General features: G+C 39.1%; 1 protein-coding gene across 2 annotated transcripts in view; it reads right to left on the bottom strand.

The window, feature by feature from the left end:
• HECW2 (HECT, C2 and WW domain containing E3 ubiquitin protein ligase 2) overlaps nucleotides 1-18,712 on the bottom strand; it is a 258,616-nt gene that overhangs the window by 152,118 nt on the left and 87,786 nt on the right. For both annotated transcript variants that reach the window (XM_024733635.1, XM_024733636.1), the window contains exons 3-6: nucleotides 16,421-16,515; nucleotides 11,294-11,369; nucleotides 6,816-6,985; nucleotides 2,764-2,906 (exon numbers count right to left, since the gene is read on the bottom strand). In XM_024733635.1, coding sequence (XP_024589403.1) covers nucleotides 2,764-2,906; nucleotides 6,816-6,985; nucleotides 11,294-11,369; nucleotides 16,421-16,515 — 484 coding nt within the window. The remainder of the gene's footprint in view (nucleotides 1-2,763; nucleotides 2,907-6,815; nucleotides 6,986-11,293; nucleotides 11,370-16,420; nucleotides 16,516-18,712) is intronic.

The raw sequence follows: 18,712 nt of genomic DNA, 5'->3' as shown, positions 1-18,712 counted from the left end.
ATCAACTATTCAATCTATCAGTACAGGAAAGCCTCCCTATTTGGAGATTCCAAGTCAAGGGGGTTTCATCCTTGTTGAGTGCCTGTCAAGGGATTCACCTCTTTCTTGTTCTTAGTCTCATCTGATTCATCCTGCCTCTTGCCATGACAGATAATTGTGTACCCTATATTATATATTATTATGATGCATCATTATGAAGAATAAGTGCCAAAGAACTCTCACTGTCTGACTGAGACATTCTCTCACTAGTGTAATCACAGCAAATGACAAAGCATGGCACAGTGATGTGCCTTTTGGACAGAATGCAAGCCACTCTCTGAAAAATGTCACATTCAAACCAATGCTCTTAAAAATAGGTAATTAGAAAGGACTTCTAGCTCATCCTATAAAACCTCACCGTGTAAAACCTCAGCTATTTCAGAGAGTTGCCGTCTACAAAACACATAAGAAAACTCAGTATTTTTCAAGACGTATCAATTACTTGATAGAAAGTAATAATCAGATCAAAAATATATTTAGATGCTAACAGCCAATACACTAACATGTAGTATCATATTTAATAAAGCAAATCCCTAAGTATCAGGCAATGCTTTTAATATACTCATGTAGAAACATTTCATAATTCTGATACTTTACGAATTCATGCTGGACTTCCTTCCAGTACATATGGAATCCATGACAGGCAGTACTCTATGTGTCCAGTTCTTTAAAAGACTGAATGAAAAGCCATCAAGTTAACAGGAGTTTCAAGCACTCAAAATGCTTTCAAGCACTTCAAGTTTCAAGGTTTTATTTTTCCTTGATCATTCTTACTGGTATACATAAAGACACTCTGCCAAGTGTCACAGATATTATATAAATTATATGATTATACTTATATAAACTAAATTATAAGTATATTTCCAATGAGAGTTAATTCTCACTCTTCGTAATTTTTCATTTTCTATCAATCCTAAAAATAATTTTTTAAAACTTCCCAAAGAATATCTCTACTAGAAGCAATAATTGCTATCCTTAAAAATAACTGTGATTTCCCAGTTTTATCAAATTAAACCAGGCTGCTAGAATTTCAGCCTAATATTTCTACTTCATGTGGTCTGGCTCAACCATTGTCTCTGATAGCCAGAGAATCAGAATTCATTAGAATCTCTTAATTTCATGTTTTGAAGGTGTCTTAGAGATCATTGGTCTAAAGACTTTATTTTTCAGATGAGGAAACTAATGCCTGAAAAAATTGTGACTTGCCAGAATAGAACAGTTAATTAGCTGCAAGGTGAAAAGGAATGAGCAAACTTCCTCAGTTAGCTAGACTAGTATTCCATCACTGCCAGTCCTTGAAGTGTTGCAGAGAAGCTGGGATTCTGGAGCTGACGGATCTGCTCAAATCCCAGCTCCACCCCTGGCTTGCTAGCCTCAGATTTCTCACCTCCAGAATGGGTATAATCACATTTTTCACCTCTCAGAGTTGTTGAGAAGATTACATGAGCTAATGAGTGTAATTTACTTAGCTCCTGACATAGAATAGGGTCTCATCTCATCATCTTTTTTGTTTACTTTGGTTTACTACTATGGCTACCACTACTACAACTACTGTTATCACTGATACTGCTGCTACTACCACTACTGTTATCATATGTTCATAATGTCCTCCTAAAATGAAGAAGATGCCCCCCAGTGCCACCTGAGAGCACCAGTGTTACTGGGTTTGCTGGCACTTACCATGTGAAAATATATACACCATTTATAGTAAGGGATGGAGGCATGTTACGATTTCTTAACTACTCGATTCACAGCTTACAAAAAGTTCACAGAAAGAAAACAGACGTCAAATCACATTTCAAAATTCTCTCAACGGGCTTCCCTGGTGGCACAGTGGTTGAGAGTCTGCCTGCCAGTGCAGGGGACGCGGGTTCGAGCCCTGGTCTGGGGGGATCCCACATGCCACGGAGCAGCTGGGCCTGTGAGCCACAATTACTGAGCCTGCGCGTCTGGAGCCTGTGCTTCGCGACAAGGGAGGCCGCGATAGTGAGAGGCCCGCGCACTGCGATGAAGAGTGGCCTCCGCTTGCCGCAACTAGAGAAAGCCCTCGCGCAGAAACGAAGACCCAACACAGCCAAAATAAATAAATAAATAAATTTTAAATTCTCTCAACAAGTAATTTCTAGTTGTCTGAACGAACGTATATGTCTTAGAGCTCCACTATAACACCTTCTCGGAGTCTAGGCTTTGTTTTAAAGGGCCCTAAAATAAGGTGGTTTTGGTGTCTCAGGAATAACATGGATGGGGTTAATCAGGATCAGGAGATCTTGCTTTAGGGAGGGATTTTTACAGCAAGATTTCAATATCTCAAAAACAACTGAGCACTGTGACATTTGACACTGAAATGGTAATAATGGTAGGTACATCGTGGAAAAGATAGATAACCCAAAAAAGGTATATAATTAAAATAAAGTGCTTTCTGCCCTTCATATTTCAATGAGTATATGAGCTCTTTCTTTCTTTCTTTCTTTTTTTTTTTTTGTGGTACGCGGGCCTCTCACTGTTGTGGCCTCTCCCGCTGCGGAGCACAGGCTCCGGACGCGCAGGCTCAGCGGCCATGGCTCACGGGCCCAGCCGCTCCGCGGCATGGAGCACTTTCCTTTTTAAAAGAATTATGTTACCACTTCTTATCAGTAAGAAAAGTCCTCGGACTTCAAAGTATCATTTCAGTTGCTTCAGTAGGAACTAATCCCAACAAGACCCCTAGGTGTGACGGCTGATTACCCGATGGCTTGTCGCTCCAAAAGCCTCTGGACTGGAATGGTTAGTTTCCCCAGAAAACGCTTGATGATAGGTCGGCTCTTGGCAAATTTGTCTTTAATTTCAATTTCTAAGACATCAGTAAGGAGTGCGAAAAAGGAATATTTCTGAAAACAAAACATAACATGTTGAGTCAAAAAAAGAGATAAATATGAAATTATGTATATCAGTTTATTATTATAGAAAATAGTATCTCTTAAATCCTAATGACACACAGAGTCCACATTGCCAGAAAAATCTGCAGCTATTGTCAATCCTTTATTCACTCAGAATCATTAACATTCACAAAGACTAAAAAGCAACAGCTAGGATCTGTATGACAAAGCAAGCCCCTTCGATCATCCAACCCTTCCTGGTTCAACAGTTTTAGGAGATGCTATCAAATATTAAACCATGCACAATACAATGTTAGTGCTCACTACATTTAACGTATCTTTATTCTTTAATACTTAATATCTTGTTATAGAGTGGCTTAGACTTAACTGATACATTTGATTAACAGCAATTTTAATTCCTGATCCCATGGTATTTTCGAAGTTGCCCATCATAGGTTAAAATACTCCTTCACTTAGTGGTTAAAGTAGGAACATCTAAAGGATATGATGGTTTCCCTGGTTTATATTAAAATAAAACAATGCTTACACGGAAGTCACTTAATTTAAAAGGCACACAGGGACATTTCTTCTGGGACAGAAAAATAAAAGTATGAGGTTAAGATAAGATGTGTTGTTTTAAGAATGCCATTGGAGAAAACTGGATTGGATATTCATAAGGATATAAAATAAAAAGCTTTACTCATTTACAAAGACTTTCACATATATTACAAAGATAAAATTTTCTTTTTAATGATGAGGCTTTCAGGAAAAGTAAGTGATGGAGCCAGGAATCTAACCTGAACCATTTCTCTCCTCCCCTGGCAGTATCCAGGCAACCACAGTGATATGAATAGTGTCAGCCAGCTTTACACTTAGGGGTCACTAAATTTATTTAGTCATAACAATTTATTTTCACCAAAGGGCCGTAGAGTTTAGTCATCTTCTTAATGGAAAAAGCACTTGCTTAGAATAAGGGAGCAGAGTTTAAGCACTACTAGCCTCTGAATAGCTAGTTATATAAACACTTTAAGCTTCTGTTTCTTAATCACACAAATGGAGAGATGATAATCTCACCCCTTACACCCCCCTTATCAGGCTTGTTCTGGTAACATGGTTAAAAACATGGTTAAAAGCAATCTACAGATTCAATGCAATCCCTATCAAATTACCAATGGCATTTTTTATAGAACTAGAACAAAAAAATCTTAAAATTTGTATGGAGACACAAAAGACCCCAAATTGCCAAAGCAGTCTTGAGGGAAAAAAACGGAGCTGGAGGAATCAAACTCCCTGACTTCAGACTATACTACAAATCTACAGTAATCAAGACAATATGGTACTGGCACAAAAACAGAAACATAGATCAATGGAACAAGATAGAAAGCCCAGAGATAAACCCATGCACCTATGGTCAACTAATCTATGACAAAGGAGGCAAGGACATACAATGGAGAAAAGACAGTCTCTTCAATAAGTGGTGCTGGGAAAACTGGACAGCTACATGTAAAAGAATGAAATTAGAACACTCCCTAACACCATACACAAAAATAAACTCAAAATGGACTTGAGACCTAAATGTAAGACCGGACACTCTAAAACTCTTAGAGGAAAACATAGGAAGAACACTCTTTGACATAAATCACAGCAAGATCTTTTTTGATCCACCTCCTAGAGAAACGGAAATAAAAACAAAAATAAACAAATGGGACCTAATGAAACTTAAAAGCTTTTGCACAGCAAAGAAAACCATAAACAAGATGAAAAGACAACCCTCAGAATGGGAGAAAATATTTGCAAACGAATCAACGGACAAAGGATTAATCTCCAAAATATATAAACAGCTCATGCAGCTCAATATTAAAGAAACAAACAACCCAATCCAAAAATGGGCAGAAGACCTAAATAGACATTTCTCCAAAGAAGACATACAGATGGCCAAGAAGCACATGAAAAGTGCTCAACATCACTAATTATTAGAGAAATGCAAATCAAAACTACAATGAGGTATCACCTCACACCAGTTAGAATGAGCATCATCAGAAAATCTACAAACAACAAATGCTGGAGAGGGTGTGGAGAAAAGGGAACCCTCTTGCACTGTTGGTGGGAATGTAAATTGATACAGCCACTATGGAGAACAGTATGGAGGTTCCTTAAAAAACTAAAAATAGAATTACCATATGATCCAGCAATCCCACTACTGGGCATATACCCAGAGAAAACCATAATTCAAAAAGACACATGCACCCCAATGTTCACTGGAGCACTATTTCCCATAGCCAGGTCATGGAAGTGACCTAAATGCCCATCGACAGATGAATGGATAAAGAAGTTGTGGTACATATATACAATGGAATATTACTCAGCCATAAAAAGGAACGAAATTGAGTCATTTGTTGAGACGCGGATGGATCTAGAGACTGTCATATAGAGTGAAGTAAGTCAGAAGAGAAAAACAAATATCGTATATTAACGCATGTATGTGGAACCTAGAAAAATGGTACAGATGAACCGGTTTACAGGGCAGAAGTTGAGACACAGATGTAGAGAACAAACGTATGGACACCAAGGGGGAAAAGCCGCGGGGGGTGGTGGTGGTGGTGTGATGAATTGGGAGATTGAGATTGACATGTATACACTGATGTGTATAAAACTGATGACTAATAAGAACCTGCTGTATAAAAAAATTAAAATAAATTAAAAAAAGAATGTTAGGGAAATAAAGTTATTGCTAGTATCATTACTATATCCACTATGTGCCTTCTAAGTGCTCATTTTGAGATAACGTTTTATGTCTTCTAGGCTTCTAATGTGTTAAATTAAGTGGTATGCCTTTAAAAGTTATTCACTATTTGGGGACAGTAAGTAGTTTTTCAAACCAGGAATAAGAAAACATGTAGTTTTTATCCACTTAAATAACCATAAAAACTGCCCAGGAGAAACATCCTGCTGCACTGGCAAGTCTCAAATAGCCACATCTTTCCTCCAATTGGTTTTAGATCCCCTGAAGTATCTCCCTCTCCAATGAAATACTCGTTCAACATTGTTAGAACATATTATTGTCATTAAACATTTAGGGAGTGATTTAATTAATTGTGCAACTCCCATGCCAATACAGGTTTGTCTAGAAGCACTCATTAATGCTAGTATATGAAATGTGTCTTGGTTCCCTGAGAAATGGTGGGAGAACTCACACTTTGCTCCCTAGAAAAGAAGCAATGTCTCTGTTCATTCTTTGACTTTAAAGAGTTCCAGTGGGAAAACCCTGGGCTTGATTTCACTGATATGATGCACTGTGATGACTGGTAACATATTGCAACTGTGAGAGAGTCTGAAATACCATCAACACAATCTGCCTTGCCTCAGGATGACGACTCCTTGAATGGCTCATGTAAGTAACCAAAATCTATAATGGAAATCCAAAAACCATTTGCCAGACAGTAAGGAGAGAAATTCCTTTAATCTGTACTGGGTATATGCTAGAACAAAATATCAAAATTTTAAATAAAAATGGGATCAGTATTACTGACTTTTCCTTCTGCCTCAGGCTCCCATACAGCTTGGCAAGGCAGTTACTGATGCTGCCCTTACAGAATTTTGACATTTTGTTCATCATGAATTTTTGCCTTGATTTTGATTTTTTTAAATATTGCATTGAAATATTAATTTTGATCATCGAGTCTTTTGGACCCTATAAATCATGCACCTGAAGGAAGTGCCTCACTTGATTTACCCTAGACCCAGCCCTGGTTAGAAGGGAATATCTCACTTTCGTTGTACCTTTTTCTAACAGAACCTCTAGACACCTCAACCATCTTGCCCACACCCATAAGCAGCTCAATGATACAGAGTCCAGTGGAGAGAGATGGAGTTGGCCAACTTCCTAACTGTCAAGTAGAAGGCCACGTACGATCATCTTACCTCTCGGTGCCAAATTGGATTTGTGGTGTTACTGATGATAGTAGACCTCCTCTCCTGACCATGGTGGGCACAAGTGGGGAAACTGCTCTTCTTCCCTGGCTGAATCGACATCTTAAGATAAGGGTCAGGATTGAAGAACATCCCTTTCTTTAGCCCAACTGCCCGAAGATCTTTAAAGAAAGAAAGAGAGGAGGAAGGAGGGAGGGAAAGAGAGAGGGAGAGAAGAGGGACAGAAGGAGAAAAGATTCACATATCTTGATTAGAACAAGCAGCTCAACGACAATTTGTCCTTAAATAATCACACAGGAAGCTCTAAACAGAAACTATTTGGTAAAACAGCAAAGTTATTCACACTATGATTGCTTAGGTAAGTGAGGACAAGTGGGTTATGACTAGTTCCAGCAGAAAGTCTCCTAACAGGCTGCAAAATGAAGCCAAACTTTTACTACCACCTTATACACCTAAAATGACTTTTCCTGGGAAACGTTTTGATCCTAACACGTACATCTTCACCCCCTTTTTCTATGTGGCTTGGCAGCTAGCATTTCACACAATGTCTTGAGAGAAACCCTTAGTAAACAGTGTATTAAAAAAGAAAACCAATATGTTCCTTCATGAGAGAAAAGTGAATCTTCTATATATACATATGAGATGCACTGACTTAAGTTTAATTGGGGATGAAACCTAAGAGCACACATTCAGTTGTGCCATATTTAAAACATCATACATATTCTACAAATGAAATGAATGTTAGGGGAAATAAAAGGAGACCAGAAATATTTCTAAACTTTGAATGCTATCTGCTATATTAAATAATTGTTAGGTTATTTTTTCAATAGGCTGTTAAGTAAATTAAATATTTGATGAATGTCCCATAACTCATCTTAGAGTCACCACTTGTTATTTCATACTATGCGAGCTGCTAAAAGTTCTGGCTAAAGTCTGGTTAGTGAAGAGACTAAAACTTTTAAAAATGGTCAAGCTGAGGGATACAAAAATGTCAGGAAATAAAGCTGGCTTCACTGGATCCTCAATGCCTTTCTGAGAATATCAGTTTGAATAAGGTTGCCCTGAGAGCTAAATGATCTTGAAAGCTTCCGGGAGAAGAGACAGCCTCTAGGTAACTTTATGCAGTTATGATCAGTGTAGGGAAGTCCTGACCACTGGTTCAGAAAAAAATTCTGTGGATGGCCTCTGAATCCTCAAAGACCTTTGGATTACCCAAATGAGCTGGGGAAGAGACCCTATAGAGTAACCCCACATTTTGGGAGGTCACCATGGTCATCCTACTCAATCCCATTCCTGAAACACAAAGTCTTTCTTAGAAGGACATAATTGGCCTGGGGTTGCCCATAGAACCATACTCCCTGGAGGAGGTTCACCAATGACCAACAAGAACTTGTGGCCTAGATAACATGTGATGAAAACAGCCCAGGACTGTCTAGTGACTCATAACTGGCAGTAGCGGGAGACAGTCTAATATGTCAGAAAATATTTAAAAATTCAAGCAAGAGGACCTTATGTTAAGAACACGGCATCAAATATAGTAAGATCTTTGATCTAAAAGCCAGTGGCAGAAGGGAAAGATGAGCAAAGAACTAGACAAGCACTTCAGAGAAGCTGCTGCAATCTCATTAGCTTCACAGTCCCCATCCCTGGCACTTCCTAAACTATGGAGTCATTATTAATACAGCATTTGCATTTTACTGTCAATTTAATAATGCTACATGTTTTCACTTGGCTTTATTTAGCATTAAATAGCTTTGAGAGAAAATGCAATTTACATATTTATTTTCTTACCTTTCTTGATTGTGCTCGTCTCAGACTCAGACAAGAGAATGACATTCTTTAGATATTAAATCTACTTCTCAAGAAGGGATTTCTTTGCAGTAAACAAGGAGTAACATGTACAGAAATGGCTGCCATGACATCTGACAGAGCTAAATTATTCATGCAAAACATTCCTTTGAAGAAAAAGCATCCACCAGAAGATTAAGCCAGAGCGAAGAAAGATGTCACCATTAACCCTTTTCCACAAGGGACATCGTACCAATAAATACAATAAACTACCAACTATTTGTACTCTGATCATTCAGTTCACTTTATCCATCTCTTGCCTCTCTTTTATCTTTTATATATTTTATTGCTCATAAACATCCACATCACCTAATAGACTAAAGAAGGACTCAAAGTCACAAAGGTATGACAGGTTAAATATCCTTCTTACTTGGAGAAAAGGTTTAAGATAGTCATTAAAAAACAGTTTTTTGGGGCTTCCCTGGTGGCGCAGTGGTTGAGAGTCTGCCTGCCAATGCGGGGGACACGGGTTTGTGCCCCTGTCCGGGAAGATCCCACATGCCGCGGAGCGGCTGAGCCCGTGAGCCATGGCCGCTGAGCCTGCGCGTCCGGAGCCTGTGCTCCGCAAAGGGAGAGGTCACAACAGTGAGAGGCCTGCGTACCGCAAAAAAACAAACAAAAAAAAACCAGTTTTTTGTTTTAGCTGTAGAGTTCAATTATTTGTGTCCCTACTTATCCATAGATAATCAAGAGCAGAACATTTGCAGACAGACATTCTACAGTGCTTAAATGCTCTCCATAAATATTATCATCCACTGTCAATATGCTACAACCAGATGAATTTTTTAGAATTATCGTTATAAAATTGCTTTCATCTTCTATGATTTTTAGCCATTTCTATACATCATCTGCAAATAGCTGATTACATGGTAAGAAACAGAGCAGATTTTAGGTAGCAAGCCTCCATGTGTATTGAGGTGGATGTTAGAAAACGTTGTATATAGAAAAAAAAAGGATTTGGCTGTGCCCCAAAGCTTATTTCCTACTTTTTAGGAAAATGTCCTGGGATTTTCAACTTCTACATGGTCATTCTCCCATGGTGGGTTAATTAACATCCCCTCTGGAGTCAAAATCAATATGTATGTGTCATATTTAGAGTGATATTGATCATTTGAAAGCTTAGGGCATTGCTTCTAAACTAAGAAAACCGTGGTATGGTCAAACTAAGTTTTCTGAGCCATGGAGGTTGGCCAATTGTTCCGTATCTATAAACGAAGAAATCTATAAACAATTTCTCTTCCTGCAACCACCCCAGAACTGTGAAGGTCTAAAGCACAGGTAGCCAACTGAAGTGCTTTCAAAAGAGAGACAGATAAGGTGGGTGGGGAGTAGTATCACAGGCAGTGGTAGTCAGTGCTTTTCTAAAAATCTGGATATTTTAAAAACCCTGAGGGGTCCAACCAAAATATATTTATTGGCCAAATTTGAACCAGTTTACAGCCTCTGAGATTTGTCAGAGAACCAAAGCAAAATGGTTTTCATAGTAAGTGACCTGTATGGCGGGGGAAGGGGAGGAGAAGGAACATGCTAGAACAGACACAGATAGGCCGTGGGCCAGCAATGAACTGACGTGCACACTTCCATTATACGTGATATTCATGCATCATGGACTTGTGTTTTCAAGATCAGCCTTCTAACCCTTACTCTTGAAAATTTCTATTTTCATTTTCTATTTTCATTCATAACATTTTTTTGCAGCCAAGAAAAAGTGAATCTAATTTAAATTTTAGAAGCACTACAATAATGGAAAAATGAAAACAAAACATCTTACAGTGATAGACATCTGTTAGACTTGATTTTACATGTATTGTAGTACGGTCGTCTGTTTTAAAAGTCCATTTCAAATACTGATTTTCTTAGATTAGTCTTGACTTTATGACTGCCGATTAATTTTTTTAAATCGGTGGCTTTGAAACTTTTTTTGACAGTGATCTATGTGTGAAATACATTTACCTTGAAACCCATTATACACATACATAGGTGTGTATATTTTTGTGTGTGAAATCTTCAGTTTGTATAAACTGGTGTTCTATGAAAAACATTTCCCTTTGGTGGTTAAACTCTGGCTCTTTTCTATTCTTTTTTTAATTGCTAGTTTCAACTAAATTAATCTTATAAATCACCAGTGAGTTCCAACTCACAACCCGAAAAGCAGTGCTTCAGTTGTACGATAAATATACAAAAAAATCAGAATATTTTACTAACCAGAAAATAAACAACAAAAAAATTGTCTAATCTACTTTTCAATTCTTTATATGTACTCCTTTGGCTTTTTTTCGCTAGTCTCCAAATTTTTCCTTTCTCTAGATGAGGCCAGCACAAATTGTTTTCAGTTATCTAAGCTCTACAGTGGGTTTAGCACATGTTACATTACAGTTTTAAGTAAGTATACATAGTTATGGTCTTTTCATCACAAGACAACTTGCTAGAAGCTTTCTGAGTTTATATTAATAATCTAATTTTTCATGGTAAGAGATATACTTGAATTTCCAGAAGTATTACCAAAAAAAACAAACAAACTTGCTCACATATCATATATGAGAGTGCAGAAAGAAGTGACTATTCGTGCCTTTGAAATTATACACTTTCCAACTGGACGTCATGTTTAAAGACATCCTTACCAGACAACGTAAAGCTAACGAGTTTTCGAGAGTGCTGACTTCCTGAAGCACCTCCTTCCATGCCTTCTGCCCCCATCTGCAGAGAAAAAACACATATGTGAAGTTCCACAGGAATATGGTACCTCTCAACTTTTTTTAGGGAAACACACATATTTGCAAATATGATTTTTGTATCAATGTATTGTATATGCCTTTTCATATGCTACAAATCTTGGAAGTCAGACATAAATGCAGAGTCTCAGAGACTAGAGGAAGGGTCATACCTAAATTTAATCTTTACCCCAAATGTAACCAATATGAGCTTCCAAGTTCCCTGGGATATGAATCAACTTACTTTATGTCCTTTTATTTCTTTGGTAAGAAGATTGGGGCTTCCCTGCTGGCACAGTGGTTAAGAATCCTCCTGCCAATGCAGGGTACATGGGTTTGAGCCCCGGTCCGGGAAGATCCCACATGCTGCGAAGCAACTAAGCCCATGCACCACAACTTAAGCCTGAGAGCCACGACTACTTAAGCCCGCGTGCCTAGAGTCCATGCTCCGCAACAAGAGAATCCACCATAATGAGAAGCCCGCGCACCGCAACGAAGAGCCCCGGCTCTCCGCAACTAGAGACTGCCCGCGCACAGCAATGAAGACCCAACGCAGCCAAAAATAAAATAAATAAATATTTTTTAAAAAGAATATAGTTGACATGTAATAAGCATATTTATATTGCTATTATGGTATTAAAACATTCCCTTAAGTTAAAAAATCAAACATTAAATTCCTTCAGATTTATTAGGAAAACCTAGAATAAACTAAACAGGTGATTTACATCAGACTCATCCATATAAATGTAGAATTATCCTCCTTGCTAAATATTTCTGAGTGACCATGTGGATATCCCACCACCCTTGTAGACTCCTATTTTATTGTGCTACTGGTACATGGCACATGCTATTATAATTAGCAGTAACAAGAATTTGCAATCCTATTGTACTGATTATTGTATTGTAAAGCTTTTTCTAAAAGCTTCTGAGTAAATTATATCTTACTTGAAACGAGTCATTTACAGACCATAGCAGATTAAGTCTCTCAACTTATGTACAATTAGTGCACAATTTATGGTACACTAGGAAAAAAGGGTTTCGTGGTCCTCTAAAAAAGAAGTCCAGAACATTGTAAGAGACAGATTTGAAGGCAGAATGTATTTTGAATAGTCAAGAAATAGAAACCACATTTTAATTCTTAAGTTTAGATTACACCTTTCCATCTTATCTTTGTGGCACTCCCCACCTCCCTTAAAAATCATACACCAAGAGATAAAACTTTCACTAATCCAAGCCAAGTTGAGGAACTTCAAAATAAATTCCATTCAAATTTTGAAATATAAATGTCCATTTCCAGGCTTCCCTGGTGGTGCAGTGGTTAAGAATCCGCCTGCCAATGCAGGGGACACGGGTTGGGTTCGAGCCCTGGTCCAGGAAGATCCCACATGCCACGGATCAACTAAGTTCATGCACCACAACTGCTGAGCCTGCAATCCAGAGCCCGTCAGCCACAACTACTGAGCCTGTGTGCCACTAATTCTGAAGCCTGTGCACCTAGAGCCCGTCCTCCACAACAAGAGAAGCCACCGCAATGAGAAGCCCACGCACCACAACAAAGAGGCCTCTGCTCCCCGCAACTAGAGAGAGCCCGTGTGCAGCAACAAAGACCCAACGCAGCCAAAATTAAATAAATAAAATAAACATTAAAAAAATTTTCCATTTCCTTCTCTACTTCTTGTACCTTAGTCAAAACTATTTTGTGTGACACTTAACTGCTTCCTGATTGTTTCACATATCATTTGCAATATGCCTAGGGTACCATCCAGGCATCACTACTTCGTTCCATCCAGATGCACATTGTCCTGCAAGAAGTAACTGAGAAACTCTACAGGAAAGGGAAGAGCAGCCATCCTAATCGTATGGTCTCCTTTCTCACATATCCTTTTGCAATGAATCAAGAATAAAAAAAAGTTATGTCTTCTCTGTCATGCATACTTTGACGTCATTGCCATTCATCAGTGTACACAGTGATATGTGCCACTTGGAACAGGAAATCCTTCGCTTCAGGGACAGATAAAGGCGACCATCACTCACTACCATGTATTGTTTCAACACGGGTTGACAGTATTCCTTCTGAGTTTTCCTGGCTTAAATCTATGAAGGGAGTTTATTTAAAAACCTCTCTCTAAACACTGAGTACAGATATGTTTATTATCACTGATGTTCCTATTTCTGGTGATCAGGTTGGTCTTTCCTGGCTTTATTGTCATGAATGATAAAGCTGAATTCTCTGAATATTAGTTCACATGAGCATTTTATTACCACGTTGTTGTAAAGGACACTGTTTATCTGTGAATTCTGTGAGAATTGTTTCATATTAGCCTTTTGCCAGACAGTGAATTACATTTTTAAAAGGAGAATTCGAGGGCATTTTCTTTAGTTTCTATAATTTCTTACAACATTTTAAGTAGGCTTTGAATGATGACAGACTATGAATCTTTGCAAAGTCTCCCTGTTCTCACTTGGCATGAAGAGACATCATGTTTTCGGAGGGGGCACATCTCCCCGGGCAGTGTGGTCCATTTGAGGGGAGGCCACGGTTTGTGAGATGCCTGGCACAGGAAGGGCAGCTGTTGCTGAGTGTCTGTCCCAGACGCAGTCTGTACTACCTCTCTATTTGCCACTTTATAGTCCAGGGGTGTGTGTGTATGGTGAAAGCAGGATGAGGCAGACACAGCGATGCTATCTGGCCAGTTGGGTGCTGTCTCTGCTCTATTTAACCTAGGGATGATGAGTCAGAGGGGTACAGAACAATATAATAAAACAGATGTACTTGGTGAGAGCCAACCAACCCAGTGTCATCAAGCATTAAAATGTGGTTGCTACTGCCCAACTATTCTTTGCATCATGGAATGATCCTAACTAAATGAGCTTTGTGAATATCGATGTGGTCAGTCAGTACAGTATCTACACACAGGTCATATTCCTAGGTGAACATCACGCTGTCATATAAACACAGTGACCAGCCCACAGTGAAATGCCCATTGGCACAGCCTCTCAATAGCAGATATAGACCCAACTGTCTCAAGCTTGGTCAGAAATCTACCGACCACCAATTCCATTAGTCAGCCTTTGAACCAAAATATTCTATTATGATTGCCAGTGCTGTATCTATGAAGCTTTTAAGGTGCTCTAAAACCTGTCTGAAGAAAATTAATTATCTCCAACTATCCACAGGCTTTGACAGAATAATCTCAATGCAAAATCAAATGGAAGAGGATCAATGCTCACCAGGCTGTAAGCTTCCGGCCATCAGTGATATCTGATCATGGAAACTGCTCAAATCCAAGAAAATCTGACTCCAGAAAGTCATGTTTGGAAGCTATTATCTAATTTCACACATAGTTAATTTTTCAAACATTTTATTATCAACAGCCCCACTTTTCTAGTTTTACAATTTTTCTTTTTAGAATATTAATTAGTGTGTTCTAGTGCTTACTGTGACATGGCAGACTTTGTAATCAACAACTGTTATTCTCCTTGTGAACCTTCGAAGTCTTATATAGTAAATGTGGGTTTTTAAAAAATATTCTATACTTTGTTCACTATAATAGGAACTCAAATATAATTCAAATGTGAACAGAGTACTTAGATATTGAAAATTTTGCACATACCGTTCGTTCCCTTTACCTAAGATGCTCTTCCCTCCCCCTCTTCACCTAAGTAACTTCTACTCATCCTTCAGATTGTCCTGAAAACATGCCTTCTTCAGGGAAGCTTTCCAAGACCTTCCTGATCAGGATGAATCCTGCTAGTATATGCTCTCATAGCCCCATTTCACTGCCCCTCATAGTAATTATCACTCAAATAAATACAATTCAGTTTAATTGAGTCTCTCTCCCCCACCAGACCAGTGAGGGCAAGGGCTGTGTTTTTGCTTATCATTTCATTCCTAGTGGTGGGTACAATGTCTGGCACTTACTAGGCACCCAATGAATATTTGTTTGAATGAATAAGTGAAAGGAAAAGACTGCTTGATATCATATTGGTGGGCCAGACAATTTCAAAATGCCATCTGCAGAGATTACATTCTGAATTTCAGGGAGTCAACCTGTTCACTTGCTTATTTCCAAAAATGCATGCATCTATAAATGTGTACACACACACACACAATATTATGAAGATTCTATATTACGAGAGTCAATAATTTTCTTCTATACTTTCTATACTTTCACGACCTGTTATTAATGACTTATAAACACTGCCATGATTTATATATCTTGGACTCCAAGAACCATCTGAGTTCAACCACCCATGTACAATGGAGTGCACCCTGTGAAGCTGTTAGATTCTAAAGTTAGTTGATGAAGTGAAAAATCATGAAATTGTGAAAAGTAATTCTTAAGAAAGTACCATGTTGGAAATGGACATACGTTCCTTCAAAAGTCCAGCACAATCAGTTTCCTCTGGAGCTAAGTTAGATACCTCTTTCTTTAATTGAGGACCTGGTGAAAAGGTTGGCTTCTGTTGAGTGGCCACGTGATACCAAACATATGTGTGGTACCTTTAAGCACTATAGTTCAATTCAGCATCAGGAGGGATCCCACACTCTCTCCTGCAGGAGCGGCGCACTCGTAATCCCCATCTCACACTCTCTTTGGGGTAAAAGTCTGTTAAACTGACTGGCAGGGAGAATCACCCACTACTTAAATTTTTTTTTTCTCTCTGAGTTCATGTAAATTAAATTCACAGAAGATGCAAAACGCCACCATTTCCTACCAACTGGCCACCCTGACAAAGTTTAAAAAAAAACCTTCCAGGATGGATGGACACTCACCAATTTCCTTCAGGAATAGGTTCCCTGGAGAGTTGACTATATACAGAATTATTATAAATCAAGCCATATTTTCTCACTGGTTTACATTATGGATTTAGTGAAGCCATCCTGTAAGTTATTTCCTTTCCCAAAACGGCGCCCACACTGCTATGTGTTTCCTTTGCATTGTTTCCCATAACCCTGCCAGAGCTGCACAGGCAGAAATAGAAACCAAGGCCTCTGGGACTGAGGCTCAAGGAAGCAGCCTGAGGGGCACTCACCATCACAGCGGGGTTCTTCACCGTGATGCAGGGGGTCGTGGCTCGCAGGGCTCCACTAATGCCGTGGTAGTATTTGAAACAGATTTTTATCTCCGCTGTAAATTGATTGGAGAAAAACAGTCATTTAAACACTGAAACAAGTCCCTTAGGCATCACCTGAGGAAATCCACCTCTCCACCTCTCCGAAAATCCCACTCAGGACTCTTTGAGCAATCCCTTCTTTTCCAGTCAGAGGCAACAGATTATACCAATTCCTGTTTGATTTTATAGGCTTCTCTGAAAATGTCTAAGAACACCCCAAATATATTAGAAAAACAGTGTACAAAAACAACACGCCAAAATATTAGTGTGGAGATAAGAATAAGACTAGCTACCATTCAGTGAGGAGCTGCTGATGGACCACAGGGCTGCGTCTCTGCCCCCATTGTTACTGACCCTTCATATTTAACTCGGGAGGCAGAAATTCTTGTCCCCATAGAACAGCTGAAGCACTGAGGTTTGCCGAAGGTCAAACAAGTAAGAAACGACAGAGTCAGGACTCAAACCCCATCCAATGGGGCTTTGCCCCATTCCAAAGCCTTCACTCCTATCCTCTACAATATAGACAGAATGCAGCTGTCAATGGAAATAAAAAAAGAGCAGACAGAGTATAAAAGATTGCTGTAGGAGACTCTGTGGTGAGAGGGTCTGGGGACCTGACTTAAATGTAGCCACTAGTAGGGATCATATTCTGGAACCACCAGTAAATATATATCTACATCTCCACAGGTGTGGACGGGTGTATGTATATATATTGGATATAACTATAAGCGCGTGTGTATGTATATATATTTATATACTATATAATTTGAACTTGATAAAAAGCAATACAAATGTCAATTATTGTCTTTGGACAGTAACTACAATTACCATGAAGCCAACAAGTGTCAAAGATAAAACCCAGAGTCACTGAAATTTCTCTGTATACAGAGCATCTGAGTCACTGAAGCTTCCCTGTGAGATGTCTTTTTCCCAAGGTGTCATTTAATATAGGCAATGACGCTGATGGGCAGGCTGCAGAGGAGAGTCCTAGCCGATAGGAGTGGAGTTACCCTCTCAACTGAGTCACATGGATTCTTAAAGTGGGACCACTCGATGTGATTCCCCAAGGAAATTAATCTTGCACTGACTTTCCTGACAGCACCAAGTGGTCTCCTACAGAGTATTTGGTTTGCTTATTTTAAGGAAAAGATACAATGATTAAAGAAAAATCCTACTTTAGGAATTTATATAGGAATATTTAGGAATATTACATATAAAAATATAATATTTCTCATCAATGAAAAAATACTAAATCTCATAAAAAAAGGTCTATCATGGGTAAAATATCGAGTCTTTCCATTACGTACATTAATCACGAAGCAGTGATTCACAACGAAGGTGGCGTCGTGAAGTGAAAGATTTTTGCCATGCCCAGCACTATGCTAGACAGTGCAAGGGAATCAGAGAGAGGTTTCCGGTCTAGCAGGTGTTAAGATGACAAAGTCCAGAAGAGAAGCACTGAAGAGGCAGAGTGCCAGGTGGAAATGTGGAGATCGTGGAAAATATTCCACGTGAGGGCACAGTGGAGTCAGAAAGGTCTCATGGAACAAACAGAACTCAGACCCTCAGCTGAGAAAAATGGGGTTGGAGAGAGTCAGGAGTGAGTGGTGGCAAAAACAGGGAAGCAGGAATGAGTATGCTGGCTTGAGGACCAGCAAGACGACCTTGGCAGCAACGCTAGCTTTACTATGAATTCCCTGGAACCCTACATAAGTGACTTGAGTGAGCACTAACACAGGTCTTTGTGATTATGGAAATGTAATAACTATAGATCTGAGGAAACCACTGTCCCACTTGCTTTCCTTCAAGACCAATAGCATGTATTCTGCAAGAATGAAGCTAAGTAACACGTACAAGGCCTGTCAAAGCAGAACAAGCTCGGTGACAGGCGGGAGGACTGAATTCTGCAGGCATGAGCTCATTAGTATCACGTTCTACATGCCGGGAACCAGCAGTATGTGAATCTGCCTGCAGCAGTGCCTCACAGACCCAGCCAATGGTCAGTCAGTGAGCAGCTTATTTTTCAATAAAGAGAAGTGCATTTTTACAAGACATCTTCCCTCTCAAGTTAGGATGCCACCTCCTCTTTTCTAATGTTTTAATAGTCAGCGAGGTAAAAGACTAGGAAACAAACAGACCCCAATAAGCGTCTGCTTATTTTTGTCTGTAGATGTTGCTACAGACCAGCTTTGCTAGCTGACCCGTTCTGAC

Source organism: Neophocaena asiaeorientalis, unplaced genomic scaffold (genome assembly GCF_003031525.2).
Source record: "Neophocaena asiaeorientalis asiaeorientalis breed wild unplaced genomic scaffold, Neophocaena_asiaeorientalis_V1.1 scaffold24, whole genome shotgun sequence".
NCBI lineage: Eukaryota > Metazoa > Chordata > Mammalia > Artiodactyla > Phocoenidae > Neophocaena > Neophocaena asiaeorientalis.
Note: the sequence above shows the minus strand (reverse complement) of the source record. Positions and strands in the feature narration are given on the sequence as shown.